Source organism: Micromys minutus, assembly GCF_963924665.1.
Source record: "Micromys minutus genome assembly, chromosome: 10".
NCBI classification, from domain to species: Eukaryota; Metazoa; Chordata; class Mammalia; order Rodentia; family Muridae; genus Micromys; species Micromys minutus.
This window is the reverse complement of record NC_137979.1, coordinates 30,054,190-30,074,793: the sequence shown is the minus strand read 5'-3', so window position 1 is coordinate 30,074,793 and position 20,604 is coordinate 30,054,190. Positions and strand designations below refer to the sequence as shown.

Here is a 20,604-nt window from a genome sequence, read left to right as displayed (position 1 = left end):
CCTCTGTCAGTTTTTCACTAAAAGCAAAAAACAAGAGGGGGGGGAACCCTTCAACAGTTAGATAAACTTGAATGGGAGTGGGGCTGGAGAAATGGCTCAATGCTTAAGACTGCTATGGCTCTTTTAGAGCCCTAGAGTTTGGTTTCCAGTACCCAAGTGGAAACTCATACCTACCTAAAACCTCAAGTCCAACAGATCCAACACCCTCTTCTGACCTCTAAGGTTACTACACACATAAAAATTAGAAAAATATTTTAGGTGAACATTAATTTGTACTGAACATTTATTACTTCTATAATAAATTAACAAAAATTTCTGAAGGTAAGCCTTGAAAACCCTATTTTGCAACTCAAAATCAAAACTCAAATGTCTTGACTGCTCTGGAACTCCAAATACAACTCTGGCTGGCCTCACATTCAGAGTCCGTGTGGGGACTGAAGTTATGTGCCACTGTGGCCCATGGGCCACTGCGGCCAGCCAGGTTTTACGTTTACCTCAGATAAAAAGAGCTTACTATGTCCTGGCATTTGTATAGGAGAATCATAGTTATTTCAACTTTTTAAAGCTTTCAGTTTTCTCTTGTCTATAGTTGTTTTGCCTGCGTCAAGAAGTGACCAGATGCTTATTACAACATTTCTTAAGCTTGTAAGAAAACACTGTGCTGAATAATTTATTTTATGCATCTTTCTCTTAATTACAACAAAATGGCATTTTAAAAACTAATATCCTTAACTTTTAAAAGATGGTAATGAGTCTGATCCTATAACATATATAAACAATATATGGTATTAAGCCATTAATCATTCTACTTTTAAAATTCAGAGCACTTTCTTTTTCTTATATGAAAATATGTCTAGAGACCTAAGGTAAGAACTAAAGGAGAAGGGCAGACACAACAGTAGCAAATGCATGTTATCCCAGCACTGAGGAGGCAGTGACAGGAGAGTATCAGTTCAAGGTCATCCTCAACTATTCAGCAAAATCCACAATAGCCTAAGCTGCAAAAAAAAAAAAAAAGAAAAGAAAAGAGAACATTTGAATCTAACTTTTAAAACCTAGCAAAAGTTGGGGCTGAGAGAGGGCTTAGCTGTTAAAGGCACTTGCTGTTCTTCCAAGTTTTGTTCCCAGCACCCATGTCAGGCAACATGTAACTGCCTGTAACTCCAGATCCAAGTGATCTGGCACTTTTCAGGTTGCCACAGTGTGTGACTGAATGAGGGAGGAAGTGAGGGAGTGAGTGTGTATGTGTGTGTGTGTGTGTGTGTGTACTCGTGAGTGTATTTGAGAGTGTAAGTGTATGTACGTGTGAGTATATGAGTGTATATGTGTGTATATATGTGAGTGTGTGTATCTGTGAGCTTATGAGAGAGTATGTATTAGTGTGTGTGAGTGCATGTAAGAGTGTAAGTGTGTGGGTGTGTGTGAGATTATATGTGTGCATGTGTGTATATAAATAAAAATAGAATCTTTTTCTAAAATCAGGAAAAATTGTAAGGTGAATCATTCTCAACCCTCCATTAAGATTATGCTCTTTGTGAGTTCAGTTTTGGTTTGTCTACAGCACTGGTTCTCAAGCTTCCTGATGCTGAAACTTTTAATATGTTCATCATGTTATGGTGACCCCCCCCAGCCATAAAATTATTTCATTGCTACATCATAATTTTGCTGCTGTTATGAATCATAATGGAAATCTCTGTGCTTTACAATAGTCCTAGGTGGCGCTTGTAGAAGGCTCTGTCGATCCCAAGAGTCACAGCCCATGGGCTGAGAGACACTGGTCTATGAACATTTTAAATCTCTTTTAAATTTTATTTATTTAATTTTATGTGTATCAGTGTTTTGTTTGCATTTATGTGCACTACATGCTTGCCTAGTGCCAAAATTTGGAATAGGGGCATTATCTCTCTTGGAAGTGGAGTTACAGATGATGTTGAACTACACTGTGAACACTGTATGAAGCTGGAAACCAAGCCCAGGTCCTCTGCACCAGCAACAAGTGCTTTTAACTGCTAAACCCATCTCTTTAGCCCCTTAAATCCTTTTTTTTTTTTTTTTGAGTTCTGCACAGCAAGTCTTTCCTATCAAGTTTAGAATCTAACACTCTACTTAATGATCTACTTAAATCTAATGCTCTGTAATTCGACCTATTACACTGTAATATTTACTTCATCAAATGGATTACTAGATGCCTTTTGGTCTAAAGGCATCCTGGAAACAGGATGAATGAACTAACTCTTTGAAGTCTCTGTCAGCTATGAAATTTTATCTATGTAGGGTTTACATTTTTGGGGGGGAGACGGGATAGAGACAGAATCTCTCTGAGTAATTTTGGCATCCTGGCATTTAATATATAGACCAGGTTGGTCTCAAACTCACAGAAATCTACCTGTCTCTGATTCCCATGTGCTGGGATAAAAGTCATATATCACCACATTCAGCTCTGTGTAGGTTCCCCAATGTCCTCTGTGCAGACTTCCTCTGTCTATTCCCCAATCTGTCAGATAGGTCAAAAGATTAAGTCCTATTTAAAACAATGTCTGCTGGTCATTAAAGAAGAAACCCTTCCCCTATCTGTCAACTCCCATAATCAGTTTTGTGATTAAACCCAATAAACAAAAGAACAGGGTAGTTCAATTCTAAACAATTCTCTCATTGGAGGATGCCCTTGGCAGAACAACAACAAAAAACAACCATCTTTTAAACCAACCCCAACTATCTACAACAGCATAAACTTAACCTAATTCTCATGGGCAAAAGGCTATGTTACCTGTGGATTGCCTATTCATGGGCCTTAGAGTTTATGTGTGGAAAATTTGGCGAATAAAAACTAACCTTCCTAAACTACAAAGCTTTTCCCTCCATCCCAAGTAGTCTCAATGAAAGTTCTCTTGTGAATCGTCAAAAAACAAGTCAAAAGAACAACAAACCATGAGCACAATTATTGGCCCTAGGACCACATCCTAGCTGTCTGTCTCTGCTGCTGAGTCTGTAGCCCAGATTCCCTTTCCTTTCACCCTTCTCCCCTTACTTCTGGAGTCTCACTTAGAAAGCCAAGATTCATCCCCGGACTGCTGGCAAGCAGGGACTGGAGAGGGGGTGTGATCATCAAGGAAAGAAAAGGAGGAGGGTGTCATTTCAGAACCACGGTTTCCCCTGCAGACAGCAAAAGCAAAAGGCAACCTTGTGGCTATCTCGGATGCTGGTGTGAACATCAGTTGGGAGCCTCCAGGCAAGCTGACGCCCGGAGCAGAAAAGTAAGAAAACCAGTGCTTTCCCTACTCCAGCCCCTAAGGGAAGGGACAGCTACAGAAAATGGGGGTGGGGCAGGATATTATCTTGCTCCTACTGAGGATGTACACACAAACAGACCAGGGTTCCTTCGCTTAACCCTAGTTAATGAGGGTGGTGGGAGTTCAGGAAAGAGGGAACCCCTAACTAGTATTACTACCTTCCTTTTAAAAGGGGAGAGTAAGGGAGAACGATTAAATCCAGATGGAGTGCCCCTGAAAGCGCCCCTAGGTCACTCATCCCCGCACCAAGAGCAAGCGGAAGGGCTGGGATAAAGGGGATGGAGGGCTGGTCACGGGCAAGGCCCCACCCCCCGGTTTAGGAGGGAAGGAGAGACCCGGCTCACAGCCGAATCCCCGGGCCACCCCTCGCGTCCCCCCTCCTTGGCCCTTCCTCGGCCTGCGGAGCCCCCGGCAGCCCAAGACGCAGCCGTTCCTTCCTCCCCTCACCCACCGCGTCCCCACCCCCACCCGCTCCCACCTCCTGCCCGCCGCGGCCCGTTACCTGCTCGTCGAAGCGGCTGACCACGGCCTGGACCCATTCCACCGGCCTGTGTGCGGCCATGTCCTCCCCGCGACCCGGGGGCGGCAGAGGGCCGGGTGGGCTGGTGTCCGGGGCCCGCCGGAGGGCGGGCGGCCGGCGCGGTGGTGAGGGCAGCGGCGAGCCGAGCGGCTGAAGAGTGCGGGCAGCTAGCGTTCCCACGGGGGTGGGGACAGGGGCCCGCGCGGCCCGCCGGGAGGGGGACAGGGGAAGGGGGCGTTGGCGAGGAGGCTGGGGGAGGGGTGGGGAGGGGAACCCGGGGAGGGGAGGGCGCCTGTGGGTGGCTCTCCCCACTAGCGCCGTCTCCCCTCAGCCATCACAGTCCGAGACGCCGCCATGACACCCCACCGGAAGTGGGATCCTTTCCACGGCTCGGGGAGAGGGAGAGCAAGCAAGCTCTAGATTGAGAGCGCGGCTGGGAAAGGGGAGGGGGAAGCGAGAGGGAAGGGGCCTGCTGCGCATGCGCCCGCGCCGGCCGGTTTCATTAATGAAAAAGCGAGTCCTCCTGGAGGTGACGTCACCTAACTCCTCCGGGCCCGGAGGCGCGCGTCCCTCACTGCCGCGGGTCTCCTCACCTAAACTGGCGCGGGGCTCTGGCCAGAGAATCTGAGCCGACTCCGGTGCATCGGCTGTCATCGCCACCGTCGCCTCCAACAGCCCTTCCCCCTCTGGCCTCCTGGCTTGGATTGCTCCTAGGGTTAGAAGTTAGGGTGTCCTGAGGCTAGGCTTTCTCTCAGACCGCTGATCTCCGCCACTGATTCCTCCGGGAGGCTGTATTCAGTCCCTCTCCGCTTTCTTCTCTTAAAAATATAAGACACACGCCGCCACGCATTGATGGGACTTCTGAAGGCTGCTGAAACCGGGTAAAAGGAAGGCCATGAGAGATTCCGTGATTTTTTTTTTTTAAGGTCGGTTAAATTTCCAAAGCAAGATCCAGTGACCTGAAATTCCTCTACTAAACTGACAGACAACCAAGCTAATAAAACTTTTGCACGGTTCTTAATTCAGATTGAAGGCTAATTCACCACACTGTAAAGACCCTTAAAGGGCCTAATATTTATATATTTCAGTCTTTCAAGCAAACCTTTCCAGTAGAGCTTAGTAGCCTTACCTATCTGATGAATAGAGTACTGGAGGGTCCAGGATATGCCCAAGAGCTGATAAGTACCAAAATGGTTTGGCTTTAAGAACAATCGAGAAGGGTGGCTGTCCAAAAACAAGGGCCTTCCCAATGCCCAGTACCAGAATTCGAAGGACTTAGTGGAATTGGCTGTGCAGTCTTACAAAAGAGGATAAAGTCCAAAAGGTAGTTTGCTTGCGGCTAGCCTGTTCTACTTGGGGATTTCCAGGCCAAACAGGGCTACACAGTGAAACTCTACTCAGTGGATGGGGAGGAGAAGGTGCTCTAACACTGGACTTTGAAATGAGTTTTCTTCAATGCACGTTTCTTAGGTCAGGGTTAAAATGTGTTAGTCAGGATGTGGAGATGCTCACTTTTATTAGAGGCAAATAAATCTTTGTGAGTCAACCACTGCTCCATAGTGTGGCCTTGTCTCAAAAACAAACTAAAGAGTACCCTGTAGTCATCAACCATTAGCCACACAGAAAGATACCAACATCTGATAAGACGAAACAAAACCACGGTTTTCACTTCACCACAGAAAATTCACAGAGCTATTAGCCCACGTACAAAGTGATATGTCTGTAAGAGAAGTCTCAAGTCTGATAGGTTAGTGACGTTCCAAAATGCATATTAAGTTAGTGCTTCGTTCCACTAAAACGAAAGGGCAGAGATTGGTCATTTTGCCGATCCCTTCTTGAAGCTGCAACATGGATACTGATTTCTTTAGATGATGTCAGAGATGATGACAGTGGTGAAGACAAATTAATGAATATTAAAAAGCCTTCTATGCTTTTCTTCATCCAGGACCCTGGAAAAGGCCCTTACTCATAGCACATAGCCCCAAATAGCGTCCCAACATGTCTACTTCACTGCTAAACATCTAGAACCACCACCTCCCTTTCCCTTTTTCATACTGCCTCTGGTTAGCTCCTCTTTGTCCTGGCATTTTATCTTCATCTTAGAAACTTAGATGTGGCTGAGCCCTGTGTTCCCTTCCCTCCATCAGCATTCCATTGCTAAATACCCTCTGTCTCATTCCTCTCCTTGTCTGGTTCCTTCCTGATTGTCGCCATTACTCTCTAACCTTAAGTGCTGGCTTCTTGCTCTTCTTTCTTTGCTCAGGCTCCAGCCACTGGATCATTAATTCATCTTTCTGTGCATGTGTACAGAGTTCTATTTTCTCCCTTGCAACCCAAGCCTCTCATTGCAGATGGAGGTTCTAGCCTTCACCCAGCCTCCTCTCTAATGAACTCAGTCAGTTCTTGTAAACCAATATTAAGTATCTATCAGCCCATTCCACACCATAAACTTTGCTAATCCATGCATAGTGGTATGGTAGGGAGTCTAAACCTACCATCAGAAAAGGTGATGCCTGATTAAGGAGTATCCCTACCCACACCCACCCGTTTTTAAAGGGCAGATATCACTCATCTCCAGACAATTGATGCCATGCAGGGATGTTGACCTCATGTTTCTAGAACTTCCAGCTAGTTAAGGGAAGCCAAAAAATCCAAACTTATGCATAGACATTTCTAGTTTTTACACTGTGACAGCCAAATCACATTTCTCAATGTTTTACAGCCAAAGTAAGTTAGCTGTCTGAATTTAGCTCATGGAAACCGAGTGGACTAGCCGTAGTCTAGTTGGCAGAAGGCATACACTTTTGAGTAGAGTAAAATTTGATTTATATCCTCACGTCCCCTCTTCTGCACTGTCAACAGTGAGTATTAGAGATTATGTAAGTGTTCAATACAGTTTAAATGTATATCTCCCTCATTCATCCCCTTCTTCATTAAGATAAAAATATTCAATTATTTTTTAAGTTTTTTTTTTTTAACTGTTTTGTTTGCCTGTATATCGAAGCACCATGAGTGTGCAGTGCCTAAGAGGGCCAGACGAGGGCATCAGATTCCCTGGAACAGGAGTTACAGTCAGTTATAAGCCACCCTATGGGTACTGGGAATCAAACCCAAGTCCTCTGGGGAGCAGCCAGTGCTTTTAACCACTGAGCCATCTCCCCAGCCCCTCAAGGATCTTGTTCAAAGTCTCAAGGTATTAATTCTACCCTCTCCCTATTTCTATGGGCACAGCGCCTCCCCATCCATCTAGCCCTGCATACCAAACAGCACAGGCTCTTCTGAGCTAAGACACTTCTTTCCTAGCTGCTGGGATGCTTAGGAGCCAGGAGCCCTCAGCTGAATCTCAGTCCAGAGATTGCCCTCTGGTGAGGAAAGCTTCTGCATGCCATATTATAGCACTTCCAGGAAAGCCTTTCTCAAACTAAATGTGAGTTCAGAGCAGGACCACTCTGAAGGCTCTCTTGATTCCAGAGCACCCCTGATCAGATCAGCTCCCAAGAAACTGGCTGGCTGAAGCTTTTGCAATGACTACACTTTATTCAGTTCTATTTCTCTTCAGTACTACTCCCTTTGTACTGCATGATGCTGATCCCAAGGACAACAGGTGTCATGAAAGGAGTCTGATATAGTGGAGCTGAATTACCCTATAAGTACCCAGTAAGGACCCCATAACCTTGTGGGCCCTGACATGTACAAACTCACATGCATACACATAAATTAATTTTTAAGAGAAGATAGAAATATAATACCAATGGAAGAATGTACTAGTAGGTATGATCTAGCAGGCTTTTTTTAATGTAGGGGAAATGGTAACTTAAGGACAAGAATAGGACATATACCTGTAACCTGTGCACTTGGAAGATGGAGGTAGGATGGTGATGAGTTCAAAACCAACCTGAGCTAGTGAGACCCTGCCTCCCTGTCTCAGGACAGCAAAATATGCAGATAAAATTATGTAGCTGTGGATGCAGTAAATCTATGCCATAGAGAAAGACAAAGTCTTATAGTGATTAACTACCAAAGGCTAAGGGTGAAAGTTAAAGCTAAGTATAAGACCAGGGCTTAATTATAAGAGCAGTCAAACTCCAAAAACAATTCTCAGGTCTAGAAAGTCTGCTGGGCCAAGGTCTGGCCTAGCAGATGTGGAAGTGGGACATGTGCAGCAGGTCATCTTTTTCCATGCATTTACAACTCTTAAAAACCTGTGTTACCTTGAATACTCCAAAGTTGTACAAGTGTCTCTTTCTTCTGCATTAAAGGCTGTTTATTGCTTCATCATCTCTCACCCATAGGTGTATCTACCTTGCAAGACAAAAGAAGCACTTCTCAGAATCTGCCAACACCTTTCACTTGCCTACCAGACTAATAACTAAGGTCAAGCCACAAAATAACCCCACCAAGGAAATGTTAGAACCCTTAATGGAAGAAAGGCAATCAGTATATTAAAGAAGATAAAGCCAGCCATTTGTGTGTGTGTGTGTGTGTGTGTGTGTGTGTGTGTGTGTGTGCATAGAATCAGGTGCCCAAATTGGTTTGGGAGAGGAGAAAACATAATATTAAGCAAACAGAGTTTATTGCTATAAGAACATTCCTGTACTGTGGGATCTACATCCTGGCCAGGCCCCCAGGAAATGGGGCTAATGGGTTACTAGGATGGTTCTGGGAAGCTTAGAGAAAGCAATGGCCTGTGCTCAGCAAAATAGAAAAACAACAGAATAAGAGAGACATAGACACAGGGAAGCAGCCACATGTATTGCGGGACTCAGATGCTCAGGCAGGAGGATTGTGAGTTGCTGGTAGCCTAGAATACATAGTGAGTATGAAACCAGCTGCAGCTAAATACAAGACTCAACAAAACAGAACAACGAAAGACTCAGAAGGTCAGAATGCTAGAGTAGGCATACAACGCACCTCTCCAGCGGGCACTGTTCTGCCTTCTTTCCTAAGCTGGAGCGGTGCAGCGTGCTGAGAACTTTGTGGTGGTTCTTCTCTGTAGACCAGGGCTGCTGACAGACAGCATTAGAGTCAGTCAGGAGTGGCAGGCTTCACAGTATTCTAGATTAAGTAGCATTATTTTAGGTGTCAAGATTAAAGTGGGCCAGACTCCCAGAGAGCTATGCACATAGTAAATAGGACACTGGTAGAAACAGAGTTGGGCAACCAATCAGGTCCACTACATAATTTTCAAAACCCACAAACAGAGGGAGGAGAGACTGAGAGAAGCTCCCTCTGAGAAATAGCCACATGCACCATTTCTCAATCCAGGCCAACTTCCAGAACTCAACAACTTAAATTTGGATTCCTAGCCAGTCAATGAAACAAAGTGCCCACTGGTCCTCCCTGCTTGTAGAAGTAAGGTAGGCATATTTAGTTGCTGATAGAGTCACCATAACCATCCTTTGGCCTATGAGACAAAAACTGTCATAGTAGGAAATGTCAAGTGGAGGTCCCTGAACCCGTTGATGTCCATCCCAACCAAAAGCATACATTTCCAAAACTAGCCTGCTGCTGGGCATGACAGTACAAGCCTATAATCCTAGTTCTCAGAAGATGGAGGCAGGAGGATCAGGAATTTAGGGCCATCCTTAATTACATAGGAAATTTGAAGCCAAGCTGTGATATAGGAAACCCTGTCTCAAAACAAAGGACGTGGCTATCTTGAGGGGACAGCAGAAATGAGCAGCACAGATCAGTGGAGCCCCTACTCACGACACTTATCTAGCAACTAATTCTACTAGGTACCCAGCCTGCCAGACATGGCGTGCGGCATGCAGTTTTTATCATTTGCTCTTTATCCTCCTTCCTGCTAAGAACCCAACATCTCCAGGTAAAGCTAAAAGAAGCTTTTAGGAGCCTCATCCTTTCTCGGGGGTGATACTGACCCTGGACCTGGAGCTCAGGTTACCTCTAGAAGAGCAGTCAGTGCTCTCAACCACTGAGCCATCTCTCCAGCTCCATGTGCCAGGGTTTTATGTAGGTGTGGGGGATCCTCACACTTGGGTTGTAAACCTTTTACTCACCAAGTTATCTCCTCAGTTCCCTGGCCATCTCGGAACTCGCTCTGCAGACAAAGCTGCATGCCTTTGAGACAGGTTAAGCTAAATGAAGGCAATTAAATACAGAGATGGATCTCTTTGGGAAACTTACCATGGTTCTGTTATTGAACCTGTATCTGCCCACAAGGACTAGAGAAATCTGTCCTGAGTTTTTCAAGGTCCCCCTCCTTTAAACTACTCTCAGGTTTTAGTTCTAAAACAGCTATCAGACATGGGGAACTTGGCTTTGCTTAGAAATATCCTAGGATCATGAGCTTGCTCTTAGCATTTGGGACTCTTACACAGGAGTGAAGTTTGAGCCAAAGATGATTCACTTACCTGAGAAACAGCTGCCCCACAGAACTAATTGGACTTAGTGGGTTGGAGAGAAGAAGAGGGCATGAAGGTGGGAGTGGCACATGGGGGGGGGCTTGTGAGGGCGCAGGATGGTGAAGTAGATATAATCAAGACACATTAAGTTATGAAAGAATACAATGAGAAGGTTTGAAGACAGATTCACTACGTCTCCCTGGCTGGCCTGGAGATATTACTATGTAAACCAGGTTAGCCTTGACCTTTTTTTTTTTCTTAGCCTTCTACTTTTAAAGATCCTCCTGCATCTGGAGAGGTGGAGTTAAAGGTGTATACCACCACTTTCAGTTCAAAAGAAAGGAAGGAAGGAAGGAAGGAAGGAAGGAAGGAAGGAAGGAAGAAAGAAAGAAAGGAAAGAAGGAAGGAAGGCCTGGAGAGATGATGGCTCAGAGGTTAAGAGCACCAGCTTCTCTTCCAGAAAACCAGGTTCAATTCTCAGCACCCAGATGGCAGGTCACAACTCCAGTTTGAAAGGATACAGTATCCCCACACAGATGCACATGTAGGCAAAACACCAATACACACAAAATAAAAATATGTACAAAGATATATTTTTTAAAAGAAAGACAAAAGAGAAATAGAGTTTGGAGAGATGGTTTCTGGTTAAGATCCCTGGCTGCTCTTGTAGAGGGTTTAGGATCAATTACCAGAACTAACATGGCAGTCCACAACCACATGTAACTCCATTCCCAGGGACACTAATGTGCTCTGTTGTCCTCTAAGGGTACCAGGCAATACACATGGCGCATAAACATACATGCAGTCAAAACACTTGCATAAAATAAATATATATTTTTAAATAAATAGCTGCAACTGTCATCAGAGTTCCAGGCCAGAGGTGTCATCCCTCATGTTTTCTCTTCTAGTATGTTGGTTTAATGGTTCTAGTTACCAGAGCTTTCTAGAAGCTGATATACAAGCCAGATAGAGCCACTTGCCACACTTACTGACCATAGCCCCTTTCCTGAGGAGCATCCCTGGAGGGCTAGTTCAGTGGAACACACGCAGAGATGCTGGCCTGCTTTGTGCGGAAGCTGCCTGTTTTAAGCGAGCTGGTGTTATGTTGCACGAACACTAGCATTTTCCACAAGTATTTCCACAAGTATGGCTTCCTACTGCCAAAAGGATCTCAGCCAGATGACCAAAGGGGAAACTTGCATGTGGCAAATGCTGCAGAAGGAAGTCCTCCTGGGAGGAGCCTCTTCACCGGCAACCCATGGACACACTTGGTATTTATGTATTATTATGAACAAGAACGTAGGAAAGCCATCTGATTCACTATCCACAACACAGCTGTGTGGTTGATTTTTTTTTTTATTCTTTCTTACTTCAAGACTTATTTTGATTTTTAATGATGTGTCTGTGTGTGGGTATTTGTGTCTGAGAGCAGGTGCTGAAGGAGGTGGGGCCAGAGACACGGGATCCCCGGAAGCTGTAGATACAACCTTGAAACAAACAGCCCCTGGTCGGGAGGAGCTTGTCTGGAGAAGGCAGGCGGTCTGGATGAGGATGCAGAGGGGTCCAGAGTGGCAAATACTCCCACAGGTGGTGGAGGCATTCAGGCATGGTTAGGTCAAGCCTCAAGTCTTAGAAATGGAGAAGAGAGTGGATGTCTCTTTTGTGTCTGCCTTCTGTCAAGCTTCTCACTATGTAGACCAGGATGGCTTCCAACTCAGATGCTTGCCTCATTCTGCACTATCAAGTCAACCTCCAGCCCCTTTGAGTCTTAGTATGCCTCATGGCTTCAGACTCACTGTGTGGCTGGCCCTGGAGAGGTGGCTCAGTCCCTGAGAGAATTTTCTGCTCCTTCAGAGCATCTGAATTGAGCTCTCAGCACCCACATAGCAGCTTATGACCATCTATAAATCCAGACTCTCCACCTATGCTGTAACCCCTAATATCCTTCCCACATGCTCCCAGTCTGTTTAGATAAACTGCAGATGCTGAGACCAAGAACTTGACATGATAAAAAAGATGCATGTGTTTGAAGCCAAAGATAAACCTGCGTCTTCACTGGTGAATATGGTTAAAAAAAAAATGTTGGCTTTTCTGAGACCCCTGCTAGGACGTAGCAGTGGTTTTGGACTTGGGTAACAGTCATTTTTTGTACATGGGCTAGAAGCAATGAGTTCCAGACTTTCAGTCAGACCTCCAGAGCTTTTCCCACAATGGCTCCATCCCTGGCAATCTCCTCCCTGCTCTGCTGGACCAGCTTGAAACTCTACCCATCCTGTCTGCTTCATTGACATGTTTCATATGTTGCTACCCAAATATTTCCGCCCAGCCAGTTCCTTCTAACGCAAGGGCACATGGCTTTCCAAAGTTTAGGTGGCTGCGAATGGGTCACAGTCTCTGCAGAGGGCGGCCGTCATGCCTTGTGAATGTGGCCCCCAGGCCTTAGGCAGCCCTCTTCTAGGCCGTTCTCTCTTGACCTGTGATCAGAAGAGGTGGCTCTTGTCCTTCCGCTGTACCACCCGACCTGTGCAGATGGAGAAGCTCAGTCTGATGGGCATCGTGGTTCAGCTGGGAGGGTAGCAGGTCTTGAGAGCAGAAATGAAATTATTGAATTTGGTTCTCAAGAGTCCTGAGGAAAACAGCCACGAGTGGAGTTTTGATAGAACAAGGCTAGAGGTTTCTCCTACAATCTGGTCTTCAGCTTCCCACTTGAGAACCTGTACAACTTTGGGGAAACTTTGGATGTTTCTGGGAACCAAAAGAAAGAATTTGTTCTGTTCGGTCATTTCTCCCTTCAGACTGGGCAACTCAGCAGGACTCAGGCCATATCTCATCAGCCAACTTCTGCCTTTTCTCCAGGGAAGTGGGGAACTGTCAAGGACTCAGGCTCAGCAGCGTCTGAGGCTGAGGATCCATGGAGTCCCTTGTCCTTTCCCCTGTCCCTTTCATGTGAGAGGCAACAGACCGGACAGCACCGCAATTCTGTGCATTCTGAGCCTGGGAACAACGAGGCCACCCGAGAAGCAGCATCTGTGATGAAGAGCTGGCTGCCTCCTCTTCCTCTGACCATAGCCTCCATCCACCACTGTTAATAGGAACAGCCAACCAGGAGCCGTTTCTAAGGAAAGAGGTTAGCCACAATGAGACAACAGCTCCCAAGGAGTGATGCAAATGCTTAAATCATTTCTTACCTGAATATTCAGCACACCACCCACATGGCAGAGCAAAGCTGCTCTCTTCACCAGTCTGGAATCAGAGATGGGAAAGAGCTGGAGTCGTGTATTTTCCTAGCTCAGGGACCCAATAACCTAAAGACCTCCCACCAGGCCCCATCTAGTAAAGGCTCTGTCGCATCCCAGTAGTGTTGCCTGTGGACAGTCCTTTAGCATGTGGACTTTTGGGAGACATTTGAGGCACAGCTATAAAGCTGGGCAAGCTACATGGAAGGCTGAGGCAGAAAAGTCACTTGAGTCCAGTGTCTCAGACCTGCTCAGGAAATATAACAAGGCCCCACCTCTTGACTTACAACAAGATCCAGCTACAGTACATCTCATGTACATCTGAAGCTGCAACGGCATTCAGGAAGAAAGGAAGGGAGAAATAAATGATAGAATCAGAGTTCTCTGAAAGGAATATCTATGCTCTATGTCATTAAAGACTGAAGAGGAAACACCTCCCCCCACCACTAGAACAGTTGGAGGAAGGACAGCTTTTTCTCAGTTGCTTCAAAGCCTAGATGGGAAACTACACAGGGATGAGGCCACATAGTAGAGTTTGGTAACCAGGCGTTGATAACAATTAGCTTGTAACGAATCGTTTTCAGCTGCTCCCTTTTGATTAATCAATCAAAGGATTTATTACAGCATGCCTGTTGTTTGCTATCTGCAGAGTTCGAAGCTTAGTAAGAGAGAGCTGGGGACAAGATGACCACGTGCTTAAAGGGTCAGGGGAGGAAGGACTGGAGTGGGCAGAGCAAGTTTAGAGATGGAGAAAAGGTGGGATTTAAGGAAAAGGCAAAAGGAGAGAATTCTTTCAGGCCTAGGTAACAGGCGGAGGACTAATATTCCATCTCATTTCTCTTTGTACCCCTTCCCAGCGGTCATGGAAGTTGTTGGGGTTTTTTGTTTGTTTGTTTTAGCTTTGTTCTGACAAGGTCTTATTCTGTAGCCACATCTAGCCTGCAACTCACGATGTAGCCCAAGATGACTCAGACAGACATCTGTCAGTCCTCCTGTTTCGGCTCCTGAGTACCATGCCTGACCTAACCCAAGGTTCTTACAGCATCTCATTACAACGGTGCTAAGGAGAATTATGTAAGTACTTTCACTAAACAGTCCAAACAGACCCTTCCCCTCAGTTGCACAGCTTTGCTTCTAGACAAAGAACCTGGCAATTGTGGGCAAGAGATGACTTGGTGGGTGGTGTGTGTGTTATGCATGTGTAAGTTTCCGAGTTCAATTCCTACACCCAAAATAAAGACAACCCCAAAGAAGCAAATAAGTGATTTCTCCTTCCACTCTCGAGACCCTCCTGTAGCAGTTTCTTATGTCTCTCCGTCTTTATATGACATAGCATTCATGGGTGTAGTTAGGGCTTCTATATCCTTGGGTCTGGATATTCATGCTTAACAGAATAGAGTGGTCCTTGTTCTGTGTAACTTAAGTTCAATCCCCAGCAACAAAATGGTGACTTACGGCTATCCGTAATGAAACCCAATGCCATCTTCTGGTGTGTGGATGTACATGTGGACAAAAAATTCCTATATATAAAATGCTTCAATTAATTAATTAATTAAACCCCGGCACAGGGCTAGCCATCTGCTTCAGGAAAGGCACACATGGTTGAAAGAGAGAAATAACTCGTAAAGTTTGTTCTCTGATCTCTCACTGTTGTGTGCGAGAGCTCACACAAATACATAAATAGGTACATGTCATTGCTATGATAAAACACCATGACCAACAGCAAGTTGTGGGGGAAAGGGTTATTTCTCTTACTGCTGCATGCCGTCCATCATCCTGGGAGTCAGGCCAGGAACTCAGGACAAGAACCCAGAGGCAGGAACTGGAGGCCATAGGGAGCGCTGCTGAGTGACTTGTTCCTCGGGACTTGCTCGACTGCTTTCGTACAGCAACCCAAACCACCAACCCACGGGTAGTACTGCCCACAGTGAGCTGGGTCTTCCCACATCAATTGTCAATCAAGAAAAAGTACCACAGGCTTGCCCACAGGCCAATTTAGTGAGGGCGGTTTTTTTTTTTTTTTTTTTTTTTTTTTTTTTTTTTTTTTTTTTCTCAGTTGAGGTTTCCGATTCCAAAATGGCTTGCTGGTGTCAAGCTGACATAAAAATTAGCCAGTACAACAAGTAAATGCATCATCATCATCATCATCATCATCATCATCATCATCATCATCATCACACCCTGGCATGTGTGGTGGTGGCTGTCCCCTGGAGAGCTCTCTAGTACTTGCTGCCTAGCCAATTCTGCTAAACCAATCATCTCCAGGTTCAGCCTCAAAAAAATGAGGTGTTCTTCAAGATACCAATGTTGACCTCTGGAGGACCCCGCAGGAGACCGTGGTATAAGAAGCTCACCCAAGTCTTTTTCAACCTAAGTCATGGAGCTTCTAATGCTTGCTCTTTTCCTACAAGTCACTCTTGAAGGATTTAAATTCTCAGGCACTTGCAGACTCTGTGCTGGAGGGGAAACTACTGCTCTCGAAGCCCTAGGGCAGAATCCCAAAGAAAAGACTCAGGTGCAGGCCTTTATAAACAAGATGATAAAGATCGGGAGGGGGGGTGGGGAGTGGGGGGGATGGAGAGAGATGGGGCACCTGTGAGAATCGCTTTCTCTAAGAACCAGAGCTGTGGAAGCTCTGCCTCAAATGTCACAGATAGGAGGGTAGGTTCAGAGCAAATCAACAAATAAGGCATCAACAGTCCAGCAGCCACGAGAAAATGTAACAACTGTTTGCTAGCCTTAAGGCTTGGAGGGCCGGAGAGGTGGCTCATCGAGGAACTGGCCGCTCTCCCTCATGACTGCTTACAACAGTCTGTAATTTTGTTGTCTTCTTCCGGCCTCCTCAGGCACCAGGTACATGTATGTACATGAGGCAAAACACTCATGCATGTAAATAAAATTAAAATTAAAAAGAGAGAGAATAGGCTGGAGAGGTGGCTCAGCGGTTAAGAGCACTGGCTGCTCTTCCAGAGGTCCTGAGTTCAATTCCCAGCAACCGCATGGTGGCTCACAACCATCTGTAATGGGATCAGATGCCCTCTTCTGGTGTGTCTGAAGACAGCTACAGTGTAATCATACACATAAAATAAAATCTAAAGAGAGAGAGAATGGTCCCTGTTCTTGCCGAGGACCAGAGTCGGGGTCTCAGCACCCATATGAGACAGGTCACAACCTTAACTCCAGCTCCAGAGCACCCTCTTTTGGCCTCCACAAGCAACTGTACACATGTAGCATAAACATACATTTTTAAAAAGATTTATTTATTATAAGTACACTGTAGCTGTCTTCAGACACACCAGAAGAGGGCATCAGATCTCATTACAGATGGTTGTGAGCCACCATGTGATTGATGGGATTTGAACTCAGGACTTCTGGAAGAATAGTCAGTGCTCTTAACCACCGAGCCATCTCTCCAGCCCATAAACATACATTTTTTTAAAAGTTAAAATAAGCTGGGGGAGGTGGTGCATACCTTTAATTCCAGCTCTTGCAAGGCACAGATAAGCAGACCTCCTTGAGTTCAAGGCCAACTTTGTTTACATAGCAAGCTCCAGGACAGCCAGGACTACAAAGAGTAACCTTGCTTCAAAACAAACAAAAAAACATAAAAGCAAACAAAAATGTCAAAAATATATTTTATATTTTTAAATGGACTGGGAATGATGGCATACACCTTTAATCCCAGCACTCCAGGGCAGAATCGGGTGGATCTCTGTGAGATTGAAACCAATAAGGTCTGCATAGTGAATTCTGGGCAAGCCAGGGCTCTACCCTAACACTTCTCATTTCCTAAAGGAAAAAATGAATGGCTTGCCCGCTGGAGGTGGCACACATAGCCTGCAATTTCCCAGCAGTCAGTGTGGCACATTCAAGGTCAGCATAGGCTACAGTGTGTAGACAAAGGCTCAGCAAACAAAACAGAATACTGAAGACTTGCGGTGTTGGCCCTTCTTCAACTTTCTCTGTGCAAATCTCATCCTTCATCAACCTCCTTCCTCTTGGCACTGCCTCTATACCTCGGCTGGAGGGCTAGCCACTGCCCTTAGACAGTCCCGGCTTTGAATAGAAAATCTGTTCCTCCCCAGCTAAGGGACTCTGACAGATGATGTAACCTTTATGTGCCTAGGTTTCCTCATCTGAATAACAGACAATGATAGCACGTAGTTCATTATGCTATTTTGAGGATTCCTCAAGTTATGAGTTATAAATCTCTTAAAATAAGGCTTATTAGTGAGGTAAGCATTCTATTCAGAGACTGTGCATGAAATGGATTTCTTGTTAGGGTTACTGGTATAAAAACAACTTGGAATTTTTTTTCAAAGTTTATTACATTTTATCGATTTATTTTATGGGGTGGGTAGGGCATGTACATGCCGGACAGATATGCAAATTGAGGACAATTTACAAGAGTCCATTTCTCTCCTCCCACCAAGTGGGTCCTGGGAACTATAACTCTGGTCATCAGACTTATCCACAAGGGGGTGGGAGAGGGGGATGGAGCTCCCTTTGAAGTATCCAAGGTTGGACCAGGAGATAGATGGCTCTCTGGTCTTCTCATCCTGCTCCCCTAAAGCAGTAGAATGGGGCAGCCTAGAATAAAAGAAGAAACTATGTTCCAGTCAGTCACTGGTCCAGGAAAATGGAAACCCAGTAAGAACATAGAGGTAACTGGATCAGAATGTCTCATATAGCTAGAGACACATACACAGCCCAGGAGAGAAGTGAGAACCTAGCCTGGGCCAAGCCAGGAGCTCAATCCCCAGTACCAAAACCAGAGGTAGCTCAGACCTGTAACCTAGGAGTTTGAAGCCAGACTGCATAGTAAAACTGTAAACAAACAAACAAATTCATATATCATTTAATACTTATTGCATACCTGCTGTGGTTTGCACATTACATTTTAAAACACATTGTTCTGCATGCAAACAAGAAAACGCACTAGCTCAGGAAATCGAATCAAGCCAGGTACTGTGTCTGGATCGAATTCCTGGAGAGCCCTATTTCCTGTGGGCCCAGATTCAACAGGATGATACAGGTTTCGAATGAAGTTAAAGCACGACTGGAGAGGATCTGGTTTTGGGGATTCTAATTTAGAACAAGAGGTGGGAGGCCCCCCGAGTCAGGTGCTCCTTTCAGTGTGTCTCCACTCCGTAACTAAATAGGCTCCTTCCCTGCGGAATGCTGGAGTTAAAACACTGAAGATCTTCCTGCACACCGTTGATGTGTGCTGCCTGTGATTCACCGGGAGGATTTCGGATCACGGAAGGATGCTAAGGGCTTCCTTCTGTGGTGGGGAAATGATCTACACCTTGGAATGTTAATTACACTTGCCCCTGGGCCTTCAGACAGAAAACACAGCTGGACCGTTGAGAAAGACTACAGGCCCTGTCTTGTCTGGCTGGCTGTGCCTAGAAATGAGGAGAGGAAATTCATTCACGTTTTGCCTGCAGTCAGGATTAGCCCTGTAAAGTATTCTGTCCCTTCCGATGAAGCATCCCAAAGAAACCTGGATTGGAGATAGAATGGTAAGCTTCTTTCCATTCTCTTCAAGGGTAAAGTCTTCCAGTCGACTTTTTCCATGTGGCACACATCCTCTCGTTGGGACCTATCACCTTAGATTGGACACAAAAGGTACTAACCTAGGACCTGTCAGACAACCCACATACACACACATCCATATTCACAATATCTAATTTCTCTTTCCGGGTTAAAAAGAAAGCCCCAAGGTTTTGGCAGAATCTTCCAGGAATTTAGGAAACACAGATCACCTAGTCAAGATAGACCTTCCAGAAGGACTGAAAACTAGCTAATACCCTGGGGACTAGGAGATGGCTCAGTGGATAAAAGTGCTTACCATAGGGCTAGAGGGATTATAAACACCTTTCTTCTCTCTGTGGGTCCCCTCCAGCACACATACATACATACATACATACACATACATACATACATACATACACACACACACACACACACACACACACGAGGGGGGGGAATTAAAACAAATATAATTTTAAAATTGTATGTGATGGGTGGTTTGCCAACTTGCACGTATGCACACCACATGTGTGGCTAGTGCCCATGAAGGCCAGAAGCGGGTATCAGATTACCTAGAACTAGAGTTACAGATGCTACACGTGACCCAGCATATGCAGAACATGGAATCTGGGGAACAGAAAGTGACTGAGATGCAGTGGCAGCCACACGCAGGGGGAACTGAACAACTCATCACCACTGGGTTAGTATGAGAACTTTAGAAGGTTGATCCCCAGCCCCCAGGACGGAGGTACCAACTGGTAAGCAGTAGCCATGGGATTCCATGAGAATCTGCCTCCTACTGGTTGTGTTGCATTTTCCCCCATGGGAAAAACCGCTGTGTAGAATATTAGCCTGTCCTCTAGGCACTGCAGGCAGTCCTGTCAACTGCCAACAGTGGAGCCATAACCTTCACTGCCAGAAGTCACAGCAGTGAGTCCTGTCATCCGCAACTACAAACTCGCCATTACCAAAAAGACCAATGCAGTAATTATCAGAATAATTCTTCTAATTACAGTAATAAGGCTTTCTTTATTAACTATCTCCAGGCTACAAGGAATGAAGAAAGGCATGTATTAAAAACAACAACAACAAAACAGTGGCCTGGAGAGATAGCTCAGCAGTTAAGAATACTTGTTGCTCTTGCAGAGGACCAGGGTTCGATTCCCAATACCCACATGGTGGCTTACAAACATCTGTTGTTTCAATACCAGGAAATCTGATGCCCTCTTCAGACCAAGCCCTTATATGACGAACATACACATAAAACATTTACACGTAAGATAAAATAAATAAATCTAGTTTTTAAATCTTTGAGAGAGAGATGGCTCAATGGTTAAGAACGATTGTTTAGTTCCCAGCACCCTCGTGGCAGGTCACAACCATCCTTAGCTAAAGTTTTAAGAACCCAACACACTCTTCTGACCTCTACTGTCACCAGGCAAGCATGTGTGTTCACATACATACATACATACATACATACATGCAGGTGAACATGCATAAAATAAAAGTCACACATAAAATTAATAAAGATATTTTTAAATAAAAAATTGATAGCTCTTACAGAAGACCCAGGTTAGTTCCCACAACCATCTGTAACTCCAGTTCTTGGGGATCCAGTGCCCTCTTTTGACACACATGGCCCACTTCTATACATGCAA

The 20,604-nt window shown here is 45.2% G+C and overlaps 1 protein-coding gene across 1 annotated transcript in view; it reads right to left on the bottom strand.

Annotated features, from left to right (window-relative positions):
* NF1 (neurofibromin 1) overlaps positions 1–4,017 on the bottom strand; it is a 234,514-nt gene extending 230,497 nt beyond the window's left edge. The window contains exon 1 of the mRNA XM_080923198.1: positions 3,793–4,017. Within this exon, the coding sequence (XP_080779324.1) occupies positions 3,793–3,852 (60 nt within the window). The 5' untranslated portion in view covers positions 3,853–4,017. The remainder of the gene's footprint in view (positions 1–3,792) is intronic.
* Positions 4,018–20,604: the final 16,587 nt, after the last annotated feature.